Raw genomic sequence first — 18,899 nt, 5'->3', positions numbered from 1 at the left:
CAAAATCAAAAGGGAACCCCTTAAAGTTTGCTTAAATCAAGAGAAATCTCGGGTGACTCAGGACAGGACTCAGTGGAGGGTGGCCTGTCTGAGCAGCAGGAAGGTGACTGAAGGAGACCTAGGATGGAAACACCTTCTGTGACCCCAACAGCTGCAGCTGCTGGTCAAGGTCACTAGCAACATAACACACACCAAAGCAAGGGACAGTGCCACGTTTCCCCAAAACACAAGTGCTGCTAACCAAATGGCGTCAGAATCTAAGCACTTGGAAAGAAGTTCTTTCATTTTTTCCTTTTGTTTCTCGTAAGTCACTCACTATGTTCAATGGTGTACTTCCTACCTTCCAAGTCAGACAACTCCACAGGTTACCTGTACTTCTAAAAGGCTGAAGTGTTCACTCCACAAGAGCTTTGTTACTATTTATTTTGGACATAAAAAATTTTTCTCAAGATAAATATAAAATGCTAAAAATAAATAAACTAAAATGCTAAACACAATTAAGGCCTCTGTGGGAGGGGGAAAAAGACCTGCGGCACTAATATTTAAAAAGCAGATACTATGGCAGGATAATCACAGGTGCTCGAGAGCACTCGTCAGAAACACGATCAGGGACACCACAGACCTAAGTGGTCTGTTGCCTGCAAACCCAAGCCAATTTACTGTCTATTTTAATCATTCTCACAGTTTTAAATCATTGGTTGGGTTGGGGGAGAAAATCAGTATTTCCTAAAACAAGAAAACTGTATGAAATCCCAATCTTGAGGCTGACAAAGTTTCCATAAATGCTGCTGTACTCCTTTTGTCTGTGTTTATGGTTCCTTCCACATTTTGAAGACACGGTAAAGGAAACTACAAGACCTGCAAAACCTAGTGTATGTATTTACTGACATTTTTAAAGAAAAGGTTTGCTAATCTCTGATCTAAGGGAAGTAATGACTTCCACTATCATAGTTATTTCAAACATACAAAGTATTGAGAAAACCCTTTTCAGATTGCAAAAGTTAGACATTGTGTAAAAACATAAAAGCATAAAAGAAAAAAACAATCCACAGCCGCCCAGCCGGATATCACCACAGCATGGATCAGAGCTTCTACCCCTTCCCGGTATGCATGGGGCACCTGAGAGCACGGTTAAGAGGGCAAATCTCCTCAAAGCGCAGGGCTGGTGAGGAAAGGTCGCCTTGAGGTTCATCTGCTCACACAAAAAGGTGCGATAAAAATGGAGACCAGAGGGCCGGGGAGATGGCTCAGTAGAATAAGCGCTTCCCTGGCAAGTGCAAGGGCCTGAGTTCAATCCCCGGTTCTGCAAAAAAAAAAAAAAAAAAAAAGGAGACCTCAGAGTATGTTCAGAGTCAGGCACACTGTGCAGCAGGAGCAATCGGCAATGCAGTCAGTGACGGGGCGTACTCAGGGCCCCACGTTGCCCCAGATTTTAAGGTAAAGATTTTTAAGCATGTCTAATAATAAAAAACAGGGCAGAAAAAAACAAAATCAGGCAATTGTTCACCAGCTTTCTTTTTACCTCCTGTCACAGAAGTTTCCGAGAAGGCTAAGATCTGATGATGCCCCTCACTCTACCACCCCAGGCACCCTGCCCACCCTGAGTGGCCCCTGTGGAGGATAAACAGCTGCTACCCTGGGAGGTTTTGCAGAAGAAAGGCATACACAAATAACAATAAGAACACAAAGGCTTTACTAGAAGAATAATGAAGATTAAAGGGAATAATGAACAAATTGGGGCAGAGGCCCTGTGAGGGTTTCATGGAGGAACAGGCACACCCAGGGCTGGGCCTGCTGGCTGAAAGCAGACAGTAAATAGTTCACACGCGACACAAGCCTCCTGCCTTCCTCCCCCACCCACCCACCATTCATCCCATACACCCTCTGCTTCTGGGGAACTACTGATGCCAGACCCATGAGGGAGGGCCAGCGCTGCCCTCAGAGAGCTCACGGTTTAGGGGAATGCAAGGGGTGAGCCGGACGATTATACTGTGGTGGTGAAGTGTGAGGGTGAACCATGACGACAAGAGGTCAGCTGAGGTGGAGGGAAGAGAGCAGCTGGCCAAGGTGGGGCGGGGGGGGGGGTACCCAGGGAAGGCAGACTTACCTGTGAAGGGCATTATCCGAAGAGCAACAGGAAAGGCTGAGGGTGAGCCCAAAGGAACGTCACAGTCAGGCCTGTGCTCTGAAAGGGGGCTCTGCATGGAGTGGGCACTGACTGGAGGAGCACCAAAGAGGAAATGGGCAGAGGGCGGGTGAGGAGGAGCAGTCTTATGTCAAGCAGATGAAGAGAGGCTGCCGAGGCCCAGATGAACTTACGGCATTTGGACCAAAAGAAGGTAGAGACAGTGCAGTGGAAAACGGCACCACTTCAAAGCACAGCTCTGCAGCAGGCCACTTGCAGGCTGGCAAGGAACCCAGCGCCGCAGGCCTCGGCACTCAGGTTTTAGCCACAACGGGAGGGCACCGACTTTCTTTTGGCTCTCAGCCTGCAGAGGCTATGACACGTTAATGACACAGCTATAAACAAATGAGCAGAAAGCTGCTAAACCACCGATGGAATTTCACAGGTCTAATTTTCTTTCCCCTTCTCTTTTATTGGACCAACTGCCACCACATCACTTGGAAACTTAATACAAAACCTTGATTAGAAACTGTGGGAATGTGGGGTGTAACTGTGTTTTAATGCAGGCCAGGAGATCCTGATGTATACAAGATCTGTATGCCACTCAACATCCTTTTTTTTGGTCTTCAATATTTGAAGGATCAGTACACAATTCACTTTGTACACAATTCTTAACACACATACCAAAAAAAGCCATGTACTGTTTTTCAGTTGTTCCAGTGACTTTCCAGCTTCAAATTTAGAGGCAAATTTTCTGTAAGAGGATTAAGTACCAGTATCTTCAAGTGCTGACAAAGTGTTGCTTAAGTCCCACCAATTCACAATTTTGTATCACATACACTACATATTCAAATTTTTGATCTTTCACAGCACATTAACAAAATGAGGCAAAATGGACTACCACTACCAAAGATGTTACAGAGTACACACAGTTCTGACAGGGCAGCGACTAGGATGTAGTTTTCTTTAGGAAACAGCTTCACTAAATACATGGGAATAGAAGTCATTTAAAGTACCCAAGACTTATTAAATGCAGGACTGTAATTCCAAATTGCCATTTAGTATGCTTTGTATTGCAGGATATAAAACTAACCCCCACCTATGGAATGCTAAGCTGACACCCAAGACAGTCACAGCCTGCCATAATTCAATATCCACTATTTCTGGTTGTACCAAAAAAATACACAACCAGAGAATAATTTCACCCTAAAAAAATCATTTACACTTAAAAAATGCGATGAGGTGGGATTCTCTCCTTTTTAAAATGTTTCTAGAGCTACTAAAAAACTTGCATTTACAAAATAGTTGATAAAAATATTCCTCTGGATTGAACAAGAAGGGAGACAGGGAGCACTGGTAAGACATGGTGTGTGATTAGTCAGACTGGCCGCCTTTCTCTTCTGCTTCATCAGAAGCTGCGCTCTCCTCATTTTTAGTTTCTCCATTTTCCGCAGGTAAATCTTCCTTGGTTTCTTGATCAGCCCCTTCAGCCTGTTTTCCCTTGGCTCCCCTCTTCCCTTTTGCTTGCACTGTTTTGCCCGAAGATTCATTCTTTCCTGTTGCCTTTTTTGGCTTCGTTTCCACTTTAGCTGGAACAGGTTTAGCCTACAATCTCGCCAATCTCCTCTTGGGCTCCTCCTTCGCCACCCCTTCGGCCGAGCTGACCTTCCTCTTGGGCATCTTGGTGGCACGCGGGGTGAGTGTGGAGGCTGTGGGTCGAGGCGCACGGGAGCCTCGCGGAGCTACGCAGCTCCACAGCTGCTGTTCCTCCCGCCGCCCACCACTTAACATCCTTAAGGAGAGCGGCTCAAAAGCACAAGGACAGACAAGAGGAACTTACAAACAATAAGAAATAGGCCTGAGGAGGTCTAATGCTAAACAGATTCAGAAAACCACCAGACTGAGAAACTGCACCCTTATAAATCTTTTCATAATTGCAAATTTTGATCTTAAATGCAGTCTGTTAAATACTGGTATGTATGAACAGAAGAAATGAAGCCTCTCCACAGCTCCCCCGGAAGCTTCTCTGTAGCACGCCACACCCCAGGCTCCTGCCTCCTAACATGAAAGTGGTGCGTCCCCAGGACCTGAGAGGTCCTGGGCTCACTCTACAGAAAGGCTGAGTGGCAGTCTCCTAAATGGAGCAAGACGCCCATTCCTCAGGCAACCGACACTTACTCCTCAGCTGACAGACTTCCAGTTATCTCTGCCGAGATGGTGTGCTTTGTGGAAGCACCATTTAAAGCTCGCTCTAAGAAAAATGGAGAGCAGCAGCATGCAGACCAACGTGGGCTGAGTCTACTGCAGGACATGATACAGTCAGCAGCTCCAGACAAAAGAAACATTTTAACTATAACTGAACCCCAGACTCAAAGTGACTGACGTGGAAGAGCTATATAAATGCAAACCATATTCACACACGTGCACATTCTCGGACACAGACACACACACATTCACAAGTGCGTGCACACAGGCGTGCATCTACACACGTTCACATATGCGTGCATGGTCATAATCACTCACACACGCCTGCTCATTCATTCTCTCACACATACTTTTACTCATCCACACTTTGACACAAACTTCCATCTCATGCACACATGACACTCGCATTCAGATAAATACTCATACACGTGCACCCAGATGCGCAGACACACTCAGTGCACTCCGAGGGGCACACACATTCACACAAGTGCACAGGCAAGCCCCCTCCTGCAAACACGCATGCACATTCATCCTCTCACCCACACACACGCTCCCTGTCACATACACGACGATGCATAGCCTCTCTCTCACTGGTGCACGCAGGCCCAAGCAAGCACGTGGTCTCCCAGCTCTCACTCGGATGCATGCTCAGCCTCAGCCCGGCTGTGGGACATGAGAGCCTCTCAGCAAAGCCCAGAGGCCCCTGTCCCACTGGCGCACCTCTATCAAGCCTCTAGAGACCCGACTGGGCACTCTGCGCCCTAAGGCCCACTAAACATCAGCTTCACAACCATGACTACATAACCTGGTTACAGTTCTGGTGAGCGTAGCCCATGGGGCTTTTTTTGAGCCAGGTCTTAAACTCACAGCAGTCCTTCTAAGTGCTGGCACTGCAGGTGTGTGCACCATGCCTAGTGCCCACAGGGCTTTTAAATAGGAATGGAGCCCCTGAGGCCAACCACTGCCTTGACAGACCCAACTGGAGGACACCATTTGGTAGGGGCAGGGTGGGGGATGGGACTCTGGGGACAGGCCTCCTTAGTATCAAAACAATGCCCCATTTGTTTTTTTTTTAAATTATTTATTTATTTTTATTTATTACATTTATTTATTGTGTGTGTGTGTGGCCAGCTCAGCCCACCAGGGGGCGGGCTGGCTGGCATGTGGTGCTGGGGATCGAACTGCGGTCCCTGTGCTTTGCCAAGCTTGTTTCAAGTAGGTGCTTTAGGCCACTGAGCCATCTCTCCAGCCCGCCCCATTTGTTTTTACAGCTATAAACAAAAGTGAATAAATGAAGACATGTCACCTGGTAAGTCATAGTACTATGTACTCTTTATACAGAAATAAGTGTTTTAATAATAATAAGTTACCTTCAGATTATTTTCCTTGCATATTCTGAGGGTGGACCCCCCCCCCCGAACTACCTGACTTGCCTCACTCCTGAGGAGCACCCTACAATCAACAGATGGAGGCTGCTCTACCTGGGATGGTCATCTGCAGAGGCCTGACGAGGTCCGGGCGCCTCAGCGAGTTTCCAGGGTACACGAACCACTCCTTGACCACCGGGTAGGCGGCACTGGTACCATCTGAGGAAAAACAGCAGGTCAGCGGGTACAAGCTCTTGGTCCACAAGTGCTGGTCAGCCTCTCAAAGAGAGGCTGGGAGGGCTATGGTCACCGGGATAAAGGACCTGCCACAAACAAGCAACGGAAAGAGGCTTATCCTGGCTCACGGTTTAAAATGACTCAGTCTAGGTGAGTTGGCTCTAAAGGCAGATATGACACAAACGGTGAGGTAGGACAGAAAGAAGTGGAAAGTATGAAGAAAAGAGACAAGCAAACAAATTGTAAAATTGTCTTTTTAAGAAAAGCTGCAGCTTCTAAGACAAGCCCTTCCCTGCTCAGGAAGCTCATTCAAAAAAGATAATTCCTAAAGGCCTCCTTAGAGGGGACTGTAAATCGGGGCCTGGACCCCCGTCCTCTTCGCCTGTGGGCCACGCTTCCTCCGGCCTCCAGCAGCAGCCACGCTGGCGGGGAGCACAGCTCACCGTCACACACAGGGGGCAGCGCTGCCCGCGCCTGCCAGGCTCTGGGCGGCCTTCCTCAAGACAGCCCTCAAGTGCGCTCCGCTCTCTGCACGCACCCTAAAATACAACCCTCCTCGTGTCTCTTTTTACTGCACACCTTGCACATTTCCTTTCCATGATGAGAACTTGATCAGCAAACCTGTGAACTTATTTTAACCCCTTAACATCTGTCATTTCAATCAGTCAATTCTTGTTTGCACGAAATATGTCTGTTTTACATCAATCATATTTTTCATACTTTTTTATTTAGAACACTGTATTCCCCTTTGATGTTTGTTTCTAGTGAAATCTAAAAGTAAGTTCTGGTTGTTTTCTTTGACTAATCTGTGCTTGTTTTACTTGTGAAAAGTAACCTATAATTTTTTGCTAAAATCTATCAAAACTCTTACTATAAGTACATGAGATATTCTTCTACTTCCCCAGGACTCAGCGATATGCTTTCACAATATAAAACAGACATGGTGGTGGCACTGTGACTGAGTAAGAAGGAAGCGCCTAACGATCTGCAAAGCAGATGCTGACAGAGGGAGGAGCATCAGTGCACCACAGGGGGCGTCTGCGTTAGGAACAGAGAGATGAAAAGTTGTCTCCTTATCAACAACTAGTCATAGTACGGAAACGACAGGACTTGAAAGAAATGAAATAAAAGTTTCAATTATGGTCAATGATTATAGCAATTCTATGGGTGTTACGGACAAAACTGACCATGATCTAACAAATACCATATAATCAAAGTGAGAAAATATACTGTTATTATAAAGTATTTAGGGGCCTGGCCTTAGCTAAGTTGTTTAAGTGGCTGCTTCAACAAAGCTGTCAGCCTCAGGTTGCTGTAGTTCGATCCCCACAACACTCCAGCCAGCCAAACCACCCCTGAGGGCATTCGGAGCAAAAAAAACAAACAAACAAAAAAAAACCTTATAAAGTATTCATATACCTTCTGGATCAAACTATATGGAACTTGTCTATTATTCAAAACAAAGGGTTTCAAAAAACCATTTACGACTTCAATTAGGTCTAATAGACAAAGTAATGAAAAAATGCAGGACAGCAAAACGCCAACCAGGATGTCCACCATTGTCGTTCCTACCATTATGTTTGGTGGTAGAGATTTTACTGAAATTATACCATCCACAGAAAAAAGGAAAGGCCAACATGACAGTGTTAAGTGTATTGTCCAAAGAAAGACAATAAAGCAAAAATAAGTTTCAAAACAGACTACATACTACTGCTAGATTATAACACTGCACTGGGTACTGAATGTCTTAAGATATTCCACACATGGGGGCTGGGGAGATGGCTCAGTGGAAAAAGCGCTTCTCTGGCAAGCACAAGGGCCTGAGTTCAATCCCTGGTTCCACAAAAAAAAAAACAAAACAAAAAACAAAAAAAAACAAAAAACCAAAAAACCACACACAGAAAAAAACTGAATACATTTGATTATCATTTTTATATTTTTTGTTGTAAAAATTAGTAGAAAAAATATGCAATTTTTGGTCATCCTGTATTTAAATCACTGAACTGGTAAGTGGTTAAAAGGGTGAGATAGGTTCCTTATCTCAGTCTAGGGTACCTCACTGACCCAACCAGGTGACAACAGAAAGGCACAGCAGAAGAAGGCTGTACACTCCAGGGTGGCCTGGAAAGATCGGGCTAGGGGAAGGAGCTGTGGACAGCAATCCATGTGCTGGGGGCAAGCCGCCAGTGACCTACCTGTTCTGAGGAGCCTCTGCCTCCTGACAGCACATTCAGCTATGGACTCAACAATGAATGAATCCACTGGTGCATACAGCACACCCACTATCCAGCCTCCTTCCGAAAGCCCCACTTCCAAACTCAGGAGATTCGTGGAAACACTAGATCTCAACCATAACACACAGTCATCAACAGTTTCTCCCTACTTTAGGGTACAGGGGATAATTCAATCCAACCAGACCAACAACTGGAGCTGATTCAACAGGTCCTAGGATGCCTCACAATGTTGCAAAAATACTGAGAAATATGCTGGGACACGAGTCCTTTCTGATCTGGAGCTTAGTATCTTACACCATTATTAGTACTTGTGGCAGATTAACTAATGCTCAACCTGTAACACTCAGCTGAACTAGAGATACAGGTAATGCGGAGCCCAAGAGGGACACAGACATTCACAGGCGGAGGCCAGAGAGATGCCACAGGTGGCTCTAGGTGTTGCCAACAATATAAAAAGAGAAATGGAGGGCAGGATGATTGGCTACTGATTCTCCTGAGAAGGTTGTTACTCGGTTTTCCCCATATGAATGCAGCTGTTCTGAACATTGCAAGAGCTCAGATCCTTGATGTTGCTAAGCGTGGCTACAGTTTACTTTGAGGGAACTCTGGTTCTCACCTGGAGCACTGCTTCCCAGCTCCAGAGTAGATCCCTCTCGGCCTGCTAGCACAGATCCTTCATCCCACTGTGCAGGCTTTCTAGCTTCCACTGCTGACCTTTTGAACCTTCCTGGTGTCGATCCTCAATACAGACTTGCATGGGACATTATCGTGGCCTCTAGGCTTCGGTGGAACTCATTCAGGACGATGCATGGGATCCAAGCCCTCAGCTGGACTCTTTGGGTCTCTAGGGTGTGGACAGATCTCTTACACTCTTGAGCATTTGACGTTTTAGTTAAAACTATAAAATAATCATATAAATTGTGTGTCTTATATTAAATCTATCCCTTGCAAACCCTGACAACACTATTTGAAAAGCTGATAGCAATAACTGAGAACAAAGATACTTCGGCATGTTGGATGATTAATTGTTGCAAAGCAAAGCCAGCGTGAAAGGAAGACTCCCTTAGTCGACATTCTCACTCAGCCTACCTTGAACCCAGCAAAGGCTGCAGCCACCCGTTGCCTATCCCTGGGAGTCCCATCCTCAGAGACCTCTCTGTAACTACTGGCTCTCAGCTCCTGAACCTCGTACCTTGGATCCTCTGCACTCAAGCCCCCAGACTTCATACCTTTCTGCATCTATGCTTCTCTACTGCCTTCAGCTCCCTGACAGCTGCTTCGTTTACTCCTTCAGTTCCTTCATCTGGCTTCATCCACACTGCTCCACCAAGACGGCACTGCCAGCACCCGCCATAGCCTCCTGACTGAAACTCAATGGATGCTACAGTCTTTCTTGCCTCTAGAATGCCATGTCCCTCGTGGGCCCCACCTTACCCGGGGACACAGTGGCACTGCAGTGATGGTGAGGCTATCTCCTGCCCAGACCAGTCGGCACCGACCCTTGATCAGTCCTTGTCTACCATCACATTCCCAGGCCAGCCGGTCTCCAATGCAAATAGCTAGGAGGCTTTCTGTTCTTTAGTTTTGCTGGTTGGTTTGTTTTTGGACACAAGGTCTCCCAATGCAGTTCAGTCTGGCCTGAAACTTGCAGCGCGCTTTCTGCCTCAGCCTCCCCAGTGCAGAGATTATAGGTGTGCACCACCACACCCAGCTTGCTTTAGTTTTTTAAAAATAAAAACCAGGCTGCTCCCTCCTCAGCAGCTACCCACAGCCCTCAAATATAGAAGCAGGTCATAGGCCTGCTGCTTCTCTCTGCCCTAGCAGCTCTCGCCGCAGGTTGAAGGAGCCCCCAGAACACGGCATGTCTACTCTGGGGCCCTAAGAACGCACCATGCTGCAGGCACGCTGCAGGCACGCTGCAGGCCCACAGGATCTGTGAGCGCATGGCGGCCCACTGCACCTCCACAGCTGGGGACAGAGTTCCTTGGTTTCAGAACTACCTTGACCTCCACTTGGCCGAGACTATTACTCTTCCTGTGTGTCTCTGTCAAGAGCCCAGGCCTCAAGGATACTTTCTTACCTGCCTGAACCTCAGAGCTCTCGCTGGCTACTGCAATGCTGACTTTTAACTTGGCAATTGGCACACTGGCACACACCTGTAATCCAGAGCTCTAGCAGAGTACAAGGCAGAAAAGCGCAAATCTGAGCTCATATAGGCAACTGAACAAGTCTGTGAAACCCAGTCTTAAAATAAAACTTAAGGGCTAACCGAGACAATCCTTTGTCCTTACTATGATCCTTCCATTTTTCTTAAGTTAAATTGAGTTAGCATTCTATCTTATTTTTAAATAAAGAATTCCTGAGTCATATAAAAGTAAAATAAAATTTAAAAGGGCCTTAGATGTAGATGTAGCTCAGTGTGAAGGCCCTGGGTTTAGTCTCTAGCACAAAAGCCAAAACAAAATAAAACAAAAAACCGCAGCCCACTCGCATACAGGCCACCCGCCCCAACCGTGAGCTCCTGCAGGCCATGGCCCTCTGTTTTCAGCAGAGGTCAGATCAGACGCTCGCAGAGTGAATTAATGAACACATTCAGTGTGACCTAAGTTTCATTCACCAGGGAAGAAGGGAAGGTTGTTTCTGACAGTCCCCAAGCGCACGCTCTCCTACACGTAATGGTCCTACCAACTCACCAAGGGCACTGCCAGTTCTCCCCTCGGGAAATGGCTTGACTAAACTGCAGCACGCAGGACACAGTGCTGCTGCTACTGCTGCTACTGCTGCGCCGGCTTTGCATAGGAGCAGCTCCGCGTTCCCACAGCACAGCAGCAGGCACAGACTCAGCTGGCCTGACTTCGCACTGCCCCTGCGGCATTTCATCTGAAACCGTGGTAAACTCCAGGGAAAGAACCAGATAACAAACGCAGACATACAAAACCTGCACTGGGAGGGCAGCTAAAAGAAGTACATAAAGGAGAACCAGTTAAGAGGCACAGTGTCCCACAGACCTTGTGCCCACCTCACCTCTGCGGCTGCACAACAGGTGCGCTGCGCGGCCTGCCACCCGAGGAGGACCGACGCCAGCACACCGGCTGGAACGGCTATGGCCAGGGTAGAAAGCATCTACACTCACCTCAACTCGAACGCAGCTATTTATTGTACACAGCCAACTTAAGTGTCTAAAATATTACAGGCAGTGAGAGAGGGGTAGGTCCTTGAGGGGAACAGTGCCAAAGATAAAACGGATCACAACCGCAGCAGGAGGTCCATCTGTCAAAGGTCAGGCCTCAAGATAAAGATGGACCAGGCCTACATGCCTCAACAGACAAACAATACCTTAAAGGTTACAGGATAAATGGTGTCACCTGGCCCAGTAAAGTGTAGACAGACATCAGTCATGGGTCAGTAAGACCTCCCAATCCATCCCTTCTAAAACAAGAACTTGGGCTAGGGCTTGGCCTTCCATGTACACTTGCTACGTGACCTGCTTCCCCACTGAATCAGTATTACCCAGGCAGCTATATTGGTACCTTACTGGTTAATCAGTTTTGGCCCACACTGTGCCCGCCTTGTGATTTTACACCCACCTCATGATTTTGCTCTATCAAACCTCCTTTAAGAAGTGGGCTTGGGGCTGGGGATATGGCTCAGTAGATTAAGCGCTTCCCTGGCAAGCGCAAGGGCCTGGGTTCAATCCCCGGTTCTGCCAAAAAAAAATGTGGGCTTGTTGGTAACCTACTTTCAGGTCCCCTCTTGTCTCTCAAGAGCTGTCTCAATTTTTTCTTACTCTTAATCTCTGTTGTGCCTTAAAATTCATTCTTTAATTTTAGGAAACCTGAACTTGGCATACCTGACCTCTACAGATGGGGAATTACACTATTTTCCCCAGCACAGCCCTGCATCCCTAGTCCAAGTTCCTGTACTCCGACCTCGTCACACCTCTCTTGGGCTCCTTTCAAAAGCCAGCAGCAGAGGCAAAGCATTACCCAAGATACGCGCAGAGTAAGAGCTTGTCACATGCTGGGCTCAATCCACACCTGAGCGGCTGCCACAGCAACACTGTCGCGTGGTTACATCTCAGTCAGCAGACAGAAGACACCACTGAGCTTGTCCTTCACTATTTCCAAAGGAGACACACCTTTCCACCCTGAAAAATCTTGCCCATTGAACGAAGATATGTTTTTCCTGCAAACAAAATCATGAAACCACTTCTCCTCCCAGCTGTTGCTCCTAACTCTTCTGCCTGGATCAAGCATACACACAAACTCCAAATGACATCTCCCTCCCTAGCAGCAGAGGAAACACTGATTTTGCTCCAGTGAGAGGACTCAGGAGTGGGCGTGGGGCCAAGAGAAGCAACAGCAATGTTTATTTTAACCCCTTCATTATGGGATGTTCCAATTTGGCAACAATCTTTCTGCTTTAAAAAAAAAGAAAGTTTGTCCTGTGGTTCTATGATACTTTCCTATAAGCCCATAATCGTATGATTTTAGCTCTTACATTCCTTTTGTACACATATCTGAAAACAGTAACCCACTCACATGTTCAAAATAAGGCCATAATTCACGTCTTGCAGGGGCTGGCTTGAATCAACAGTGGTCCATGCACACTGTTCTGTCAGGTGGCTCGTCTGTAGCACGAGTGGTGTAGGCCACCAGAAGCATGTTAGGCACATAGCGAGGAGGGCTTTGCTGGGAAGGCTGACGACGGCCAGCCTCAGCACAAGGCTGCAGCTCACTTCTTGGAATGTGCTGAGTGGAAGTGAGCACATAACAAGGACAAAATGCAACTTGTTCACGGCCACCAGCGTGCACTGGGCGTCCTAACACTGTCAACCAGGGAGACCTACTGCAGCAGAGCAGCCTGCCTCTTGGAGACTCTTCTACATCCTAAAAGGTGTACGGCTTCATGTGAGCTAAACTGCGATTATCATTAGGAAGACTAAAACATAGACCTGGAGTTAGTATCAGAGGCAAGAGTGTGAAGCCAGGACGGGACGGGACGTGAGTAACTCCAAGGCTCCCTCCCTTCTGGCCACAGGCCACCTAGCACACCTAGCGGACTCACATAACTACGCAAAACACACTGTGCAACACCCACCTACACTCTCTAAACCCTGCTCTGAGACAGTTACCCACAATGAAGACTGTCTCAGTTATTCTTCTCTCGTTGCTGGGACAAGTACTTGACACCCAAAATGAGGAAAGGAAAGGTTTATTTAGCTCACAGTTACTAGAATTTTCAGTCCATACTCGGCTGGCTCCAAGGCAGAGCAGCACACGGCAGAGAGCAGCCATTCATGGCTGTGGCAGAGAGCAAAGGGCAAGACGGGAGTAGCAGCAGCAACAATGGCTATGGAAAGCAATTCTCTCTCTTAAGGTGCATTCAGGCCATCTACCCCAGGCTGGGTGCAGCACTCACACCCGTAATCCCAGTGGATCATGAGTTAATCACAAACTCAAGGGGGCCAGGGAGTTAGCTCAGGAGAATAAGTGCTTGCCTGGCAAGCGCAAGGGCCTGAGTTCAATCCCCGGTTCCGAAAAAAAAAAAAAAAAAAAAAAATCACAAACTCAAGAAGTCCACCCCATGACTGCATGAGGCTTTGGGGGACAACTAGACACAAACCATAACAAGGACCTCCACAGTCTCTGCACACTAGTTCAGGGCCAGGGCTAAGGCCACGCAAGTGAAAGAGGCACTAGCATTGCATCTCTACTAGGAAGCCTGCATATTAACTGAACAGGCTCTCCCCAGTCAGTAAGACTGATACCGAGTCTGCTGATGGTGAGACCAAGTTTCTCTCCCATCCGAGTCTGAAATTCAACCACTAGAGTTATCCTTTTCTAAGGAATTCCTTGCTAAATACAGATATCCCTGAAATAAGATTTTAAGTGCACTGATCACATGATTCACATCAGGAATCCTGGCAGATGCGGCAAAATGCCACTGACATCACTTCAGCTCAGCTCTCCACCCAGTGAGGAAGGACATCAGACAAGAAAGTACAGGAACAAATGTGCAAGTGCAACAGGACCAGGACTAAGGGTGGAAGTCATCACCCACTTAGACCAGGAATAACAGAATGTGTGGCGCTTGTTTTAAGAACCTGAGAGATAAATAGATTGAAGAAGAAAGGCCTAAGTCAGAAAAACAGGTTTTGCATTTGTTCATGTAGATCCAGTTTATCAGGCGCTGGCAGGAGAGTGCTCAGGTGTAACTCAGGACTCCAATGTGTGGAGGTCATCGGAGAACCAGAACTCCAGAGGAAAGGGAATGGTGTGACCCCAGAAACCAAACCTGCGTAACCCCAATCCCCAGGCAGATACTTGCGGGGGGGGGGGGGGCCCTTTGTGAAGAAACAACACAGCCCATGGACTTCATGCAAGGCAGAGGAAAGTGCCTAAGTGGAAGAAAAACGAAACTTCTATATGAGAGCTGAGAGATGAGGTAGGTACTCTTCCCATGATGCAGAACAAAATGACAAAGTCAGGATGGATCAAAAGGCAAGAAACAATATAAATCCAACTAGTTCAACATCAATCTCACTGCAGGTCGAGTAACAGTAAACAAATAATGAAGAGGGAATCTAACATCAGAGATAAACATAGTACCATCAAAGAACAAAAAACTCAGACTTCAACCAATGTGACTGAGGACAGCAGGCAGCCGAGACAAAAAATAATGCTGATGGGAAGACAGCAGGGCAGTTAAGCCAGACAAGGCCGCTGAGCATCCGCACTAAAACTAGACAAACAGGAAGCAAATGCATTCATTCACGCACTGGACAAATGGCAGTGTTAGACAGTGATTCCACAGGGAAGGAAAACAACGCCAAACCACCATGACTCAACTTTTTCCAGAGGAAGCCTTGTAAGAAATGGGGTCTGCAGGGCAGAACAGGAGGGAGCTAGAGCAGAAAGGAGCAGGAACAGGCGTGTGGAAGGAGCAAGCACCCTAAGACACTTGCTGTGTGAGTCACATCTTCATGGCTGAGATAAAAATAAAACACCCAACACCCACGTCATGGCTTAGATCAAGAACAACCCCCAAACTCTCACATGCTCAGCAGAGAGTGGAAGGTTACTGGATCAAGTGGGGGCTACCACTGAATGTCATGTTGGGGGATGCGGCCTGGTTAAAGAGGTGGTCAGCAGGAGGCGAAGCCTAGCGGGTGCGTCCAGGCACGCCCTTCCGCCATGCTGTTCTGCGTCTGAGCCAGCCACCAGAGGACTGTAACTGTGTGCCTAAACAAGCATCTTTCCCTGTAAGTTGTAAGTGTTGGCTATTCTGTTCCAGCAACAGGAAAGTGACTAAGACAACCCTAAACTTTAAAATGGTTTATCTTGCTTGCAGGCTTCCACAGGACTTAAAGTCTATACATGGCTGACGGACTCCAAGCAGAAATGCGTGATGGCAGAACATGGCAAAAGAAAGCCACTAACTCACAGCAGCCAGGAAACAGCAAGGGAAGGAAGGCAAGCCACGCCCCCGTGACCCACCTCTTCAGGCTCCACTTCCTAACAGCATACACTGCTATCCAATCACCTTCCAAACGCCCCACATCTGGACACATGAAACTTGGAGGAGACATTTTAGATTAAACTGCAACACTGGCTGAAGACAGAGCTGTCCAAGAGCAGAATGGCACGACTGGGAGCTGACCACCTGTAGGGAAGTGCACAGGACCTCAGGACAGTGGTGTCCCCACCACCAAGACTCTGGACACTCAGGTGACAGCCTGGGAAAGTCCTACCTGAAGAGCAGGACACAGGCTCCACAGTAAAAATGACAACAGACTCAGCTTGAGGTTAAAGCTTAAGATGAGGCTTGGGAGGACCAGGAAAACGGACTTGATATTGATACTCTTCTCGCATCTAAGTGACCCAGCATATAAGCAACAATGTCCAAGTATGAGAAGAAGCAGAGGTTGTGAACCCCTTACAAAGAGAGTCCAAAGGGCCCAGAGGAAGAAGGGAAAGGAGTGGAGGCAGAAAAAGCCCACGATGCATACAGCTCAAATTACTTCAAATATAACAGAAAATACAAACCAACAGATCCCAGAAGCTTGAGATCCACAAAGAAACAGAGAATACCACAGCAAAGCTCAGCCAGACCAGTGACCAAAAGAAAACCTGAGCCTGCTGAGAAAAAAGGCACAGCGCCTGGTGAACAGCACTAAAATGAACCACCACCATCTCATGAGAAAGACACGAGCCAGAAGAAAACATGTAACATCAGTAATGGACGGGCTCAACAACAACAAAAATATACCTAAAATTTCCACCCAGCAAAACTGTACCACAAAAAAATGAAACAAAGGCACTGGCAGGGAGCAGCTTCTAAATAGTTAGGAAAAAAACAGTATTTTATGACTGAGGAATATCATATAAAATTCAAACTCTGTCCCATGCAAAAGCTAGGCGAAGGCTGAGCAGCGCATAGTACTCACTCCTGAGCACCACCTGTGGCCACTCGTGTCCTGCAACTGCGCAGCTGGGCAGCTGCAACAGGCTGCAGGAATCTAACAGCCTGAAGCACCATCTGGCCCTTCAGAGACAGTCTGCCAAACCCTGGTCTTTTTGGAGATTTTTTTTTTTTTTAAAGAAAAAAAAAAAAAAAACCACTAAAATCAATGACACAAAGTTTCAAGCCAAGATAGAAGGAAAGTAACAATTGTTAGGATGTTGCTTATTATTACCTTCAAAGTAGTTGGTCAGATTACAAAATATAAGCATGAAAAATTGATCAAACAATATAAGCACAAACCTTTCTTTTCAGTGAACTAATAGAAATTAGCAGTATAGCTATCAACCCTCATGTGTAAACACACATATATACATATATATGTATATTTATTTATTTCTTTTTCCCTTCTTTTTTTCTCCTTTCCCCATTCTAGTCTCTTTCCTTTCAACAGTTTCTTGCCATGTCCTAGTATCTATCATACTTTTAGCTCTTATTTACTCTTTTCACCTTCTTACAGTAGGGAGCCAAGACGATGTCAACCCCTGGTTTAAATGGAAAATGACAACCCTCTAAGAAGGGATTTTAAGAGTGTGATCTAAAAGGCTGCATTTTCTACACTTCCATTTACCAAGCATTCCCAAAACGAACAGAAACACAGCAACGAAGAGCAGATCAGCAGCCACAGAGCAGAGGGGCAATAGGCAGCACCTCTGCGCTGCAACCAGGCCTGCGTCTGGGCTGTAGAGGGGCTCGCAGGAATCACAACAGGAGATAAAGATGCCCCAACTCACAGGAACACATGCAAAGATGGTTACAAGATGAGTGAGGTCTACAGCCAAGTAGACGGCACTGCGCGGTGTCATCTTCCTCGAGCTGCTGTTATCCTAGCACCACAGAACGTGTCTCTGGGAGGATCTGTGTGAAGGTATACGCAACCTGCTGCAAGTCTCTAATTATTTCAAATGAAATAAATTTTCAACATGTACATAGCACAATAGTAAAACCACTGAAAGGCATCAAAGTATACTGATAAAAGACTTTTTTAAGTTCCAGAAAAGGTGGCATAGTATCATCTGAAGGCAAATTGTGACCTTAAGACATATACTATAAAACCTAGAGCACTTTGGGGAAGCCTTTTAGAACTTTCAGTGATACAAACAGCCTGCTGTGGTGTGAACTATAGGTCCACCATCACTGTTCTAAAACTCCAAGGAAAAGACAGAGTTACTTAAATTTTTTTCTTTTAGAGATATTGTTAGGCTGGACATGCTGTGTAAGAACAGACGCACTTTAAAAACACAGATAAAGATTAAAATGAAAAGCCTAGGGCAGATGAGATAGCTCTATGGATTAAGTGCCTGCTTAGGCAAGCCCAGGGACCAGGGTTCACCACATGCTGCACCAGCCTCACCCTAGGGCGCATTGAGCTGACCACAAGTCCAGGCATGGTGATGCACACCTGTAATCCCAGCACTGGGGAGGCTGTAAAAAGGCTCACTACAAGTTTGAGCTGCGTAGTGAGGCCCTGTACCAAATACATAAAATAAAAAAAAAAAAAAAAAAAAGCCTAAGGGGCTGGGGCTACAGCTCAGCCAAGCAGCGCCTGTCTGGCAAGCACAAGGTCCTGAGTTCAACTGCAAGTACCACCCTCTACGCTTTTGCATAGAGAAAATATATGCCATGCAAATACCAAGTGAAAATACTTGATGTATACATTAATATCTGACAAAACCAACTTCAGGACGAGGAGTAATCTAGATTTTTTTAAAAAAGGAAATCCTGAGAGGATTTGGTCACGGCAGGCTACAAGCACTCAACACGCAGCTCCAGGATATTCATCTAAACCAAAAGGCATGCAGTTCTGTGAGGAAAGAGAGGGCCACAGAAAATGACTGGATTGCAAGCTGAGTGAGCAAGTGACCAGGTACAACCAAGAAATACTGATATTAGGAGGTAAAGTACCAAAAGGAAAGCACACTGACACCTGCATGGCAGCTCCGGGGGTCGGGGGAGCCTCCTCTAAGAAAAAAACCTCAGCTTCTCCTGGGGCTGATGAGTTTGCAGGAGTGCAGCCAGTAATGACGGGGCAGGCGTTACAGTTCTCACCACTTCCCTCCATGAAGACACACTGCCAGGCATGGGAGCCACCTGAGAAGAAGACTGCCGTCTCCGCCTTAGCGGACAGTGCAGACACAAACTTAAACGGAACCGGGGTGAAAAGTTATGGTAAATTCCTGTGCCTCGGCAGCGACTATAGGACAACAG

At 46.7% G+C, this 18,899-nt stretch overlaps 1 protein-coding gene across 4 annotated transcripts in view; it reads right to left on the bottom strand.

Moving 5' to 3' along the window:
• Fam120b (family with sequence similarity 120B) overlaps positions 1–18,899 on the bottom strand; it is an 84,201-nt gene that overhangs the window by 44,605 nt on the left and 20,697 nt on the right. For all 4 annotated transcript variants that reach the window (XM_023704822.1, XM_023704824.1, XM_023704821.1 and 1 more), the window contains exon 3: positions 5,812–5,916. In XM_023704822.1, coding sequence (XP_023560590.1) covers positions 5,812–5,916 — 105 coding nt within the window. The remainder of the gene's footprint in view (positions 1–5,811; positions 5,917–18,899) is intronic.

The sequence above is a fragment of the Octodon degus genome, unplaced genomic scaffold (genome assembly GCF_000260255.1).
Source record: "Octodon degus isolate 3935 unplaced genomic scaffold, OctDeg1.0 scaffold00205, whole genome shotgun sequence".
NCBI lineage: Eukaryota > Metazoa > Chordata > Mammalia > Rodentia > Octodontidae > Octodon > Octodon degus.
Note: the sequence above shows the minus strand (reverse complement) of the source record. Positions and strands in the feature narration are given on the sequence as shown.